Below are 12,967 nucleotides of genomic sequence, written 5' to 3'. Positions count from 1 at the left end.
ATGTAGTGTTCTGGTTTTGTCGATAAAAGCTTATATTGCTTTTGCTATACATGCCTAAGATTCCATTTTCTCCCTCAAATGTACTGTCGTAATCTCATAAAAGTGAATCAGTTCTCTATAATAATTGGGTTCAGAAAAGTGCTGTCAAAGATTGTCCCATAAGTATGGAAATTCTTTCTAAATGAGACCTTCCAAAATATGAATGTAATCATTTTCTGGAATGGGTTGTAAGGTGACCAGGATTAATAGAATTTTGATGGATCATCATGTTTTTAGTTTAATTTTAACACTTATGTCTCTAATTTTAATATGTTTTAACCCACCCTGAGCCTTTTTAGAAGTGTGGGCAAAAAACAATCAATAAATAACACAATGTAGCAGTTCAAAACTGCATAAGTGATGTGTAGAATTAGAAGATACTAGCAAGATATTGATCTCCGAGAAAGATATAGAAAAGTGCATTTTTCAGTCTACCTCTTGACATAGATTAGGGTGGAGGTAGGCAGCCTTTTTATCCGAAGTGCAAAAAACCACCATTGTGAAATTGTGAAGATGTTGGTGTGTTGGCAAACAAAAGGAGGGAGGACATACAAAGGTTGTACCTGATCAAGCACACTAGGAGCAAGCTGAGCCTCGGTGGTGCTATACATTTTAATGGGCTTGCCTCAGACCTGGCTGACAGGCAATTATAGTCATAACGCCACTGTCCCTAATGGCTCCTCATGGTCTCACATCAGTAGTTTGGGCAGAGAACTGGTCTTATGAACTGTGCAAAACAGACTGCTGTGCCACTGGTTGGCTTGCATGCTGAGGTTTGTGTACCCCTGCACTTCTAATGAGAGATCTTTGCCTAACATTGGGGTCAAGAAGGAATACTGGGGTTCAAATCAGGCTCCAACAAGGAACAGACTCTGCTGTGTCTACTAGACATCAAGTCTGCAATTCAGTTGACAGCCATCCCACGTCAAAACATATTATAGACATGGTTTGCTCATGTGCTTTCTGAGAGTCAATAACTGTTTCTACTTGAAGCAGATATTTCCTTTTTTGGCCAGCTTCAAGAGGGTGTGAATGGAATGCCTCTCTGTTCCTGAAACAAACAAACAAACAAACAAACACTTTATTACGGCCTTGCCAGAAAAATACAACGGGCAAATATATTCATATACATACTATATGCTGTTACAACATAATGCCTCTCTGTTCCTAGACGTGTATATACTATTATTTTATCCAGTCTCATATATAAGCCAAACTTTATGTATCCAGACTTCAGTTTTTAGAAGTATTTTCAATGCCCAATGCTGTGCTATCAAAATTCTAGCTGCTGTAAGCAGACTTTTTATAAGATACTTGTTATCCCTTTTCACTTGTTTTCAAAAATAGCCTAGCAAACCTATTTTAGGCTCTCTTGGAATTTCTAATTTCACTTCCTCCTCCAATACCTAAAATATCTGCCCATTTTTTAAAAAACATGCAAGGCATTTCCATCAGGTATGGTGAAAAATCCAATCTGGCTATTACATCTCCAGCAAAATTTTAGATCCTATAGATGTAGTTTTGGAAGTTTTTGCTGGAGTGTAGTAACGATCTGTACAATTTTTAAAGTATTTTCTCTTATTCTCTGTGTTATGGAAAACTTGTCAATACTGGTGTATGATTTAAGTCAGATACTCTCAAAAATACTGGTTAAGAGAGCTTTTGTTTTCCAATTCAGTTAAAATCCTGTACATTTTTGCTACTAATGCTTTCCATTTAGCTGGTTAGGCTATGATTTTAAATCAACTTGCAGCAAATATTCATTTCGATTCCTGTCTCATACAAAATTTTAATACATTTTGAGTTTTCAAGCTAACCCATTTCCAGTGGTTTTGAGTTTTGAATATTTCCAATCATAGGCTGATTGGCAATAACACTGTATTGTTATATTTTACAGAACTAATTTTAAGTAGTGGTGTTATTCAGTATACCATATGTCATTTCTGTCAAGGTAGGTAGATACATAGCACCATTCCTTGTTACCAGTGGTTAATTTCTAAGATAACTGTTTTGGCTGAAAGTTTGCTTGTAAAGCCCTTGTTTCACTAGTGACAAGGAAAATGCACTGTGCATTCTCAGTAGTATTCTCTTCTTTATTATTTCCTTACATGTACTGAACTAGTCTTATAGCACAATCCTGAGGGGTGGAGTAGTTGTGCTACAGCCGGAGATGTCACGCAGCCGAGCCACTTCCTGAGTTGCGTGCTGCACCATGGCCAGCAAGTCGAAAAGGAATGCTTCCCCAACCCCCATGGAATTGCTGTATGCAATTCCATAGACTGTGCCACCATTTTTGGCTGGGGTAAATTCCCCCTGGCAAAAGTGGGCATTCCTGGGGTGAAAGGGCTCAGGGAGCTGACTAATGCCAGCCCCACCCCTGGGTATGCCGCTTTTGGCAACAGCCCAAGCCCCTGCGCTGGAGGTGTGCTGCCACCGCGGTTGCACCAGCATCCATGCATGATGCTGCCGCACCATTCCCTGGTGCCCGAGTAAATGCCTCTTTTTCTGGTGCAAGTGGCATTTACACTGGCGCCAGGGTCATTTACACTGGCGGCAGTGCTTTCCTCCCCTCTTAGGATTGCACCGTTAATCTCTTTGATAGGTTCCTTATTGGAAAATAATATATCATCTTTGAATTGCTTTAATAATGCTGCAAAGACAAATATTGCTTTTAACTGTAGGGGTTTTTTTACTGAAGGATTTTATATTTTAAAATGAATTTAGACAAGAAAGTATGAAATGTGTTTTAAAGCAACTAATTCATGATTTCTAGACTTTTTTGTGTCATACTGTACTGATTATTGTGAGTATTAGCAGTTTTGAGCAGCAGTGAATCAGGGTGGGAACATTTTTAACATTAACCAGATTTTAAACACTTCTCACAGTTACTGTTCACAATGTGAAATGCTAGGTCAAGGTGTTATTTCTTAAAGAGTAAAAAATGTAGTTGGTATAGGAACATACACATTTTGTACATTTAATAATGCATTCGCAGGTTTAATTTATGCACTGCATTTAAACGTTCTTTTTAGATAAGTATGTCCCTTGTGCAAAGCAGTGTTTAAAGTTGTGTATCGTTTTACTTTTGGTCTTTTAGTTTCCAGCGTGTTGTCTTTTTGGTTTTGTTTTATTGCTTTTTCTTTAATTTTGCTTACCAGAGCCAAAGCCTTAGTAGAAGAACAACGCCTTTTGTTCCTAGGGTTCAGGTAAAGGCTTTATCTGCCTGACAGAAACTAAAGTTGTGTTTTTTTCTTTTGTTTGTCTTGGAAAATGCATAGTAGGAAAACGTCACAGTTTAGTCCGTTTTCCCATTTTGATTTTTTTAATGTGTTGTATCAAACCATATTAACAAATTTCACATCGTTTTGTGAGCAGCTTGAATAGTCCTGCATGGAGAATAAAATACTAAATTAAAATTTAAAGAGACAACTAGTTTTTAGTTTTGCTTTTATCTGCTATCTAATTGAACTAACACAGATGTCTGCAGTGTTAATAACTGTATGTCTCTCATAAATATGTACCTTGAAATAGTAATAGCTGAGCTTGTGCTTTTGATGTGTGGCCTCATTGTATCAAGTTTGATGTCTCTTTAAATCACTCATTTTCATTACTTAACACTTCCTTTTTGCATTTTCCAAATGACAGTAGCTCCTTGAGTAGAAGACAGGCAAATAAATTTGTACCTTGTGTAAGGAAATTATACATTGCTTGCATTTTGACGAGTTAGTTGAAATACTGAAAAGATGAATTATTACAAAATAATTTTACATGATTTGTAGCTCTCACTATATTCACAGTGATTCTTGGGTACAAGTTGTTTGCCTTTTTTCATTAGGAATCCCTTAAGGTACTGTAGATTAACCCTACTGTAGGCTGTAAGAATGCCATAATGCTTTTATTGCTTTGCTGCATGCTTTCCTTTTTTAAACAAATAGAGAACATTACCTGCTTTTGTTACAAAATGATTTTGTGGAAATGTTCATCTTTAGTATAAATGCTGTATACGTTTATTATTTTCAGGCAGCAATCCTAGGGTTTGCTCCTAGGGAAGTGTGCTTAGGATTGCAACCATCAACTGTTTCACTGCTTAAGGAGACATGAAAATGGAAGATCAGAAATTTTTATTTGTTGTATAGAAAAGGGATCACATATTATTTTAAGAAGAAAAAACTAGATAAAGTAGACCAGAGAGAACAAAATAGATTAGACAGTGTCCACATACAAAGACTACTCTTTGCTTAAGATTAAACTACCATTTCCCATAATTTATTATACCACTCACAGAAAATGCTTACTTCAGAATGGAAATACAGGAATATTGTTGATAATTATGCCTAGAGTTTATGTAAATTCAAGATGGACTTTTTGGGGACAATACAAACACTTAAATATACTTAAAAATACTCAGGCAACTGTTTCAGTTCAGCTCCTAATAGGTATTTACTTGTCTTCCTGTATCACTTGCAAGTAGTCCTTAGGCACTACATGAAGTGTAATATTCTAGTGTCTGTGGTGAAGTAGATATCAGAAGTTAATAGACTATATTCATATATTCATGTAATGGGGTGCTTCCCACAGCTGGGCTCAAAGACTTCCTTCAGAGGAAGGTTCTTCATTCTAAAAAGGCTCTGTGCTTTGCTGTGCAGTAATAGGATACAATCTAATCACTTTCAGTGGCTCATGACATCCCAAAATTACCACTGTATCATTCATGAACTAGTGATAATATCCAAGGAGTTGAATTAAGATTGTCTTGGATGCTGTGGAGTGTAAGGCCTGACAAGATACTTCCTTTTTCCAAAGAGTGGAGGGCAGCAGCTCAGCACTCTATGGACAAAGCTGTTGCTTCCAGCAAAACCATTAATTCTATGGAGCAAATGACACCCTTATTCTCATCTCTTACTTCTGCATTTAATATTAATAGTTATAGATCTCCACACCATCATAGTCTGAAAGTTTAAAATATCCCTATTGTATTTTGTCTGCAAAAATATTTAGTAGCATCACAGAGTTGAGGGAATAAGTATTTCTTAAATGTCTGCACAGTTCGTTAGCATCCCAAATCTGGGAGGGAATTGGATTGTAAAAACAGAGTAATAAACATGGTTGCCGTATTGTTTTAAGTAATTACTGGAGTTGGAGTAGTAAGATGGTTGCAATACGTTTGAGTCAATAAGTGACTAACTGTTTTACTAATAAGAATAGGGCTATAGTGTCCACTACCTTATTCCTTTCCTTTTGTCATACTATATACTAATCAGAGTAGGAAGAAATTATTAATCATGAATTCATATCACTCGTTGCAATGGTAGCATACTTGTAAACATACTACACATATGTACTAAAAAAAGGTAAAGGTTCCCTGTGCAAGCACTGACTCATTCCTGACCCATGGGGTGACGTCACATCCCGACGTTTTCTAGGCAGACTTTGTTTACGGGGTGGTTTGCCAGTGCCTTTCCCAGTCATCTTCCCTTTACCCCCAGCAAGCTGGGTACTCATTTCACCGACCTCGGAAGGATGGAAGGCTGAGTCAACCTTGAGCCGGCTACCTGAAACCAACTTCCGTTGGGATCGAACTCAGGTCGTGAGCAGAGCTTTTGACTGCAGTACTGCAGCTTAACACTCTGCGCCATGGGGCTCCTACACATATGTACTACTACAATAAATAACCATACATACTTCAACATTCAAAAAATAATGCTAACTAGATTATTCATACAGAATACATTTCATTAAATGTATTACACCATATCCTATCATTTTATTTCATAATGCTACCAATTATCTTCATTGCAATAAGTAGGGAAGAGACACACCTGAAGGCTAGTTTCATGTTGGTCTGCAGTAGAACAGCTGGATTTGAGTCCAATAGCACCTTGGAGACCCACATAATTTGGGGGGCATGACTTTCGTGAGTCAGAGCTCCCTTAGTCCTGACAAAGGGAGCTTTATTCTCAAAAGCTTATACCCCCAAAATGTTGTGGGTCTCTAAGGTTCTACTGGAATCTAATCTCACTGACGGCTAAAAGCGCCATTAATCTTTAATAATTATTTGCTGCATAATGAATGACATGGACTGACTAATGAATATTTTCTCATTACAGATAAAATTGTGGTATGACAAGGTTGGTCATCAGTTGATAGTCACAATATTGGGAGCAAAGGATCTTCCTTCAAGGGAAGACGGAAGGCCAAGAAATCCTTATGTTAAAATTTACTTTCTTCCTGACAGAAGGTAGGATGAAGGAAAGGAATAACTATTTTAACCGAAATTAATGCCAATTTAATATCATTTGGTTACTGGGGTTGGTTATACTGCTTGGGACCAGCATAATTTAAGGACCACCTACTCCCATTGAACCTACCTGACCATTATTGTTATCTTGGAGGGGCCTGCTTTGGGTGCCCTCACCTTTCAAGGCTAAAAGGGTGGCAGTCTGAGAAAGGGCCTTCTCAGATGTGGCACCAAAGCTGTGGAATTCCCTCCACTGGGAGATTTGTCTTCCCCCTTCTATAGTTGTCTTCAAACAGTAGGTGAAGACATTTTTGTTTGTTTGGCATTCCCTCATTGACATTCCTTTCTGTTTATGTTTATACAGCTGTTTTATCTATATGTATTTTACATTAATTTTAATGTAACTGTTCACTACCTGGAGGCAGCTAAATGGGTAGAAAGGCAAGAATGTTTTGATTTTTTTGCTAATTAATGAATTAATGTAAATATTTGTATTGGAGGTTATTGTAAAAGTCAGCTTGTCTGATATGAATAGTAATCATAGCCTTAGCTGGACATTTTAAACAGGAATTTAAAAATAGATGAATAAATAACATCACAAACATTATTTTTTTTGTTAACATTTTTAAAGTTTCAGAGTGGTAGTTAGGTTGCTACTAAAACAAGAAAGTTCCTTGTAGCACCTTAAAGATTTTCTCAGCAGCTTCATACTGGAATCTCCCTTATAACCTTTTTTTGCTGAAGTATAGAAACTTCAAGTGTGTAACTGAGTGTTCATTGAACCTGAAGTTTCTCACCACTGATTTTGTATGTTTTTGTTTTAATGCATAATTCATATCTGCCTATTAATCTTTGTGATTTCTGTGCAGTCCCACATGGGGACTGTGCAGGCCGGCCACGGATATTAGATTTCCAAAGCTTCTTGAGAGGTTTCTGGAGCACTCCTCCTCCTCCCCTCCATCTTGCACCAGTGTCTGGGCTGTTCCCACCTAAATGATCATGTGATGGAGATGAGGAGAGCGCTCCCTCCTCAGTTCTCTCTTTGCTGCCGTGGAGACAGCACATTTTCCACAGCTCATGATCACTTGAGATACTTTCTGTCAGGGGAGGATTAGTTACGGCTCTTTTTTAAAAGTGCCAACAATGTGGCATGAAATGGCCCAAAATGATAAATATTCTGAATGTTTGCTTTGGTTGGGAGAAGGGCGCAATAGCACCGTCTGCCTCGCGAGTCAGTTATTCATGGCAAAAGCCAGGCAGCCTTGTGGGAGCCCATGAGAATCAGGTTGAGAAGCAAACTACAGGGCTTGTACACCCTCAGTGGCTTCCATACCTGCAGCACCTTCAAAGCCCCTTTTGGAGCCTGCTTCAATGGCACACAGGGCTGCCTCAGAATTTCAAGCCAAGAAGGGAAAGAAAAAGGCCAAACATACTTCTCAACAATCTCCTAAGCCCCAAAAATCGCCTCGGTGGCAGCAGTCACATAACTTCTCAATACCGAACCCTGCTGCAACCAGCTTCTCAACACCAACGTGTGTTTCTGTTTGCAGTTGAAGAATTTCAGCCTCGACTTCGAACATCCTCATCATTGTGAGTAGCTGACTCCCAGTAATTGGACAATGATGTCATGGAGATTCCTCCACCTTTCCCAAGGAGCGTCGGTCATAAGGAACAATCAATACCATTTTACCATTGGCCTCAGGATGCATCACCATTCCTTCAATGGCACTCACAAGGTCCCTGGGGTTTTTATCCACCTATGTATATGCTTCCTTGGCCCCAGTGGTATCCAGTTCAAGGTTTTTCAACTTGGCACCAACCACCGTTGGTCCCACCTCAGTGATCAGGATCCAGCTAAGCCTCCATCCAATCACTCTCCTTCGGATCTGGAGGAAGGCTCTGGATATGAGTCTGAAGGGGCATTGGAATGTATGTTGATGCCATCACCTGATGATGCAGTCAGTGACCCTCCAGCAGACTTACTTACTGAAGATCTGAAGTTATATTCAGAGCAGCTGATTAGGCTGGCTAAGGCATTAGATCTGGACTTTGTGACATCAGACCTGAAGCCGTCAGATCTGATAATGAACGTTTTATATGGAACAGATGCAGGCCCAGTGGCTTTTCCCATGGGCAAAGTCATTTGTGGCATAGCCACTAATATGTGGGCTAGACTGGCTTGGGCAAACTTCTACAAAGAAAACAGAAAACCTATTCGAAGTTTGGGAGGAGGAATGTGTATTCCTTTTTCAGCATCCCTCTGTCAACTCACTTGTGGCAGATGTTTTACCAGCCAGGTAAAGATCAGGCTCTCGCTCATTTCCCATGGACAAAGGGAGAAAGCTGAACATGTTGTGAAGAAAAGTTTATTCATCTGGGGCATTTGGACTTAGGGTATCTAACTTTATAGCCATTATGGGCAGATACCGGATGTTCCTATGAGAACGTCTGTCCTAACCTATCGATTCTCTGTCTGAAGACAAAAAAACCTTGACTAAGGTATTACATGTGGAAGGTCTTAGGTTAGGTAAATAGCAACTGGATGCATCTTGTCATATGGCCAATTGCTGCTCTAGGGTGATGTGCTCCGGGGTTGTCCTGAGGAGACATTCCTAGCTGAAAATATCAGCTTTGCCCTTGGACACCAGGACACATGTTGAGGACCTCCTTTTTGAGGGCAAAAATTGTCCAGAGATTAGATGGTGTCTATTTTGGAAGGAATCCATAAGAACAAACTAACTTCCAGATCACTGGGCATTATGCCTCAAACACCAGGGCACTACAAGCAAAGGGACTTCCCGAGGGACTACAAACCAAGGGGACTTCATTATAACGGGCCCTATAGATACCAATCTCTCAGTAACAGCACCAAGGGTTGTTTCACCCTTCTTTTTCCTCACATCATCAGGGGAAGTATTCCCAGTCTAAGCTAAAGGGAAAGCAAGGTGCCCTATCTCCCAGGGATCAATCTCCCAGGGACAGGCCACTTGCATGACTAGGCCCTCAACTCCAGTTTAGCGATAAGGTATTGCATTTTGTTTTTAATTGGGAGTCAATCACTCATGATAGTTGGGTGCTGTGAATAATAAAATATGGTTATTTTTTGGCATTCAAGTCAATGCCTTGTTGTCTTTTACCTTCTACTCAGGACATTCCTACACCTCTTCAGTTGCAAGAGGAAGTATCCAAATTGTTGGCTAAGGGAGCTATTAGCTCTCCCAGAGGGAAAATAATGTGGGGTTTTACTCAAGATACTTCCTAATTGATAAAAAGGAAGTGGTAAGAGGCTGATAATGGATCTCAGACAACTCAACAAACATCTGACAATCTGAAAATTTAGAATACTGTCCCTAACAGATATATTGCCTCTGCTGGTAGAAGGGATTTGGTTTGCAGTCCTTGATCTCAAAAATGCGTACTTCGATGTCTCTGTACATCAGGCATGTAGAAAATGTATAAGATTTAAATGTGCTGGCCATCTTTACGAATACACAGTTTTGCCTTTTGATCTGGCCACGGCTACTACTACTATAATAACCTATTGTTGTTGTTATACCACAACCACCACCACAACAATAGGTTGTGGCACAGATTTGGCACAATCTGGCACAGATTGCACCTGCGAACAATGCAGAATTGGTTTATATGCATGTTCAAAATGAACATTGACCTCCCAATGGCTCAAACTTTCTATACCCAGGAAAGTTAGTAGATTGCTTAGAACGGTGGGCTAAGGACGAAAACCTATTTCAGGATGTGCATTTAGGGAGTCTTACTCATGAGTTAGAGATGTTCCCGGATGTCTCTTTAGGAGGATGGGGGACCCATATCAATCAACTCTTTATAAGAGTTTGTTGGTCTGAAATAGAATCTAAATTGCACATTAATGTAATTGAATTTAGAGCCATTAGGTATGCTCTTGCCTCTTTTACAGGCATACGCCAAGGAAAAGAACTGCTCTTGGCCACAGACAACATGACAGCCAAGTTTTTCATCAACAAGCAGGGCGGCACAGGTTCGCTGTCACTGTGCAGAGAGGCAGATTGCATTTGGCAATGGGCCATTCAACATCATGTCACCCTGATGGCCATCCGCATAGCAGGCCAGGACAACTGCAAAGCAAATGTTCTGAGCCGAGAGGCAAGGGCAAACCACAAATGGTTTCTCAACAATTCCTATCTGGAACCTATATTCCAGGAATGGGGACATCCATCCATAGATCACTTTGCTACTATTCACAACATTTCTGTTCCTGAGCGGCTATGGATAGATACTCTATAGGTAATTCCAATTCCATTGGGAGGTGTCTGCCTATATACTTTTCCCCCTTTTCCAATTTTGCACAGAGTCATAACCAAGTTGAGGGCGGATGGAGCTCCCTGTATACTTATAGCCCCATACTGGCTAAAATGAGTTTGGTTCTTGACACTTTGGAGACTGGCAGAGGGAGTTTACAGACCACTTCTGGTTCAAGAGTATCTGCTGAGCTTAGGCCTGCTCCTCCACCATGGCCATGTGGCTGATTTGACAGTAACCCAGTATCATCCAGGAAGCCCTTCACTTGTAAATCATACAATGGGCTTCCTAGTAAGGGATCAGGTGCTCACTACCCATTATCTTTGATTACTTAGTATCACTTAAAGATCCTTGTCTCTCTGCATCTTCAATAAAGGTCCATTTAGTTGCAATACCAGTGCTTCAAATTGGAATAGATTCCTTTACAGTTTTTTTCAAACCCCCATTCAAAAAAAGTTTTTTTAAGGGCTCACTAACCTCCTCTGCAACCTCCCTTCCCACTATGGAGCTTGTCATTAGTCCTTTCTCAGCTTATGTATAAGCCCTCTGAAACCTTAGCAACCTGGACTGTCTTTCCTGTCCTTTAAGACAGCCTTTTTGGTGGTGATTATCTCAGTTTGTAGGGTGGAGGAGTTGGGTGCTTTACAGTGTTGACCACCCATTTATTGTTCCATCAAGCCCCAGCTTAGAATTTCTTCTTAAAGTAGTTTCAAAGTTACATATGTTGCAAGACATAGTTCTTCCAGTGTTTTTTTCACAACCTCAGACATGAGCTGAAAAGCCTTTACACAGGTTGGATGTGATGAGAGCATTATTATTTTATTTACAATGTACTATGGTATTCAGAAAAGACAAGTCACTCTTTGCTTCAGTGGTCATAAAAAGGGCAAAGCGGTATCTGCCCAGACTCTGTCTGGGCAGGTGACATCTGCAGTAAAACTGGCTTATGATAAAGTCAAGGTAGACTGTCCATTTCCACTTCGAGTGCATTCAATCAGAGCTCAGGCATAGTCAGCCGCTTTCTATTCCATGATGAGTCTGCAAGGCATCTGCAGGGCAGCCATGTGGTCATCACCCTCCACATTCGTCAAACACTATTCAGTGGACATCAATTCCAGGAACAAGGGGGCTGTTGGGAGAGCAGTGTTACAATCACTTTTTCGCTGACCAGCACACACCCATCTCCATGGTAAGTGAGCTTGCTACTTACTCTCCCATGTGGGACTGCACAGAGGACATGAAGATTAAAAAAAGTTCCACTTGCCTGTAACTGTTGTTCATCGATTGTCTTCTGTGCAGGCACACATTGCTCCCTCCTTTCCTGCTGTGAGCTGCTAGGTTTGTTTCAAGACAGTCAGTGGCTCTACAGTGGCGAAGGGAGAACTGAAGGAAGAATGTTCTCCTCACTTCCGTTACGTACTATTTAGGCGGGGAAAGCCCTGGCTCTGGCGCGAGGTGGAGGGGAGGGGGAACACTCCAGAGAACTCTCAAGAAACTTTGGAAATCTAATCTCCACAGCTGGCCTGCGCAGTCCCCATTTGTGGCTGCCCAGAAAACACTTGAACAACAATTACAGGTAAATGCAACCTTGTTTTCTCTTCCATAGAAAAAGCCATTTGGTCTACAGAAATGGCAGAAGGAAATTGTTGTCACACGATCATACATTTTTTCTGCCTTGACTTTTGTCATTTACCTCTTTCTGCACCAATTTCTACTGCAATTTTATTGCTCTGTATTTTTGACCATTTTTATAGCTGTGTTCTTTATATGACTTGATGCTATTATTTTAATTGTTTCCCACCCTTGGGTTTGTTCTGATAACTTGTTCTATTATTTCAATGAATAATATTGTAAGCCGCTTCAGGAGTCTGTTGTGCTGAAAACATGGTTACATTTATTTTAAACAAATAATTTGCTGGTGCAAGGGCCTTTCCTTGTATTGTTGGGTCCTGTGACAGTGTCATGTGAGTAGATATGGGAACAGAAATGGCACCGAGGTTTGTTGCAACAACTAGTCCCATTGGATGACTATTGGTGATGGTGAGTAGTTGCTTTAGTTTGGGGAGCTCTGTGAGAGGAAGGGATTATCTTCCAGAAAAAGCTGTAGATCCTTTCAAAGTGACACTCTGTTTGTGGAAGTGCTGAGTTGAAATTCATTTGCAGATTTGACTCTATCACAGTGAAATACTAAGCTTAGTTCTCCATTTCTAAGCCCTCTGACTTCAGTTTACTTAGAAGTATGTGACTTTCCTTAGGATTGCACTGTTAGACTTGGGTCTCAATAGAGATGGTGTCTAGTCAACACAGAACACCTTTGTTGTTCTTGTGAGGTTTATTTACATCATTTATCACGCTTTGCTTGTTCTTCATCTATTGGGAATGGTTTTCTCCCAT

At 40.1% G+C, this 12,967-nt stretch overlaps 1 protein-coding gene across 8 annotated transcripts in view; it reads left to right on the top strand.

Annotated features, from left to right (window-relative positions):
• RIMS2 (regulating synaptic membrane exocytosis 2) overlaps positions 1–12,967 on the top strand; it is a 412,392-nt gene that overhangs the window by 213,138 nt on the left and 186,287 nt on the right. For 7 of the 8 annotated variants that reach the window (XM_056854758.1, XM_056854759.1, XM_056854760.1 and 4 more), the window contains one exon: positions 6,147–6,277. In XM_056854758.1, the coding sequence (XP_056710736.1) occupies positions 6,147–6,277 (131 nt within the window). Of the gene's footprint in view, positions 1–3,197; positions 3,246–6,146; positions 6,278–12,967 lie in introns of all 8 variants that reach the window. The other variant, XM_056854764.1, reaches the window with a different exon arrangement.

Source organism: Euleptes europaea, chromosome 8 (genome assembly GCF_029931775.1).
Source record: "Euleptes europaea isolate rEulEur1 chromosome 8, rEulEur1.hap1, whole genome shotgun sequence".
Taxonomy (NCBI): Eukaryota; Metazoa; Chordata; class Lepidosauria; order Squamata; family Sphaerodactylidae; genus Euleptes; species Euleptes europaea.
Note: the sequence above shows the minus strand (reverse complement) of the source record. Positions and strands in the feature narration are given on the sequence as shown.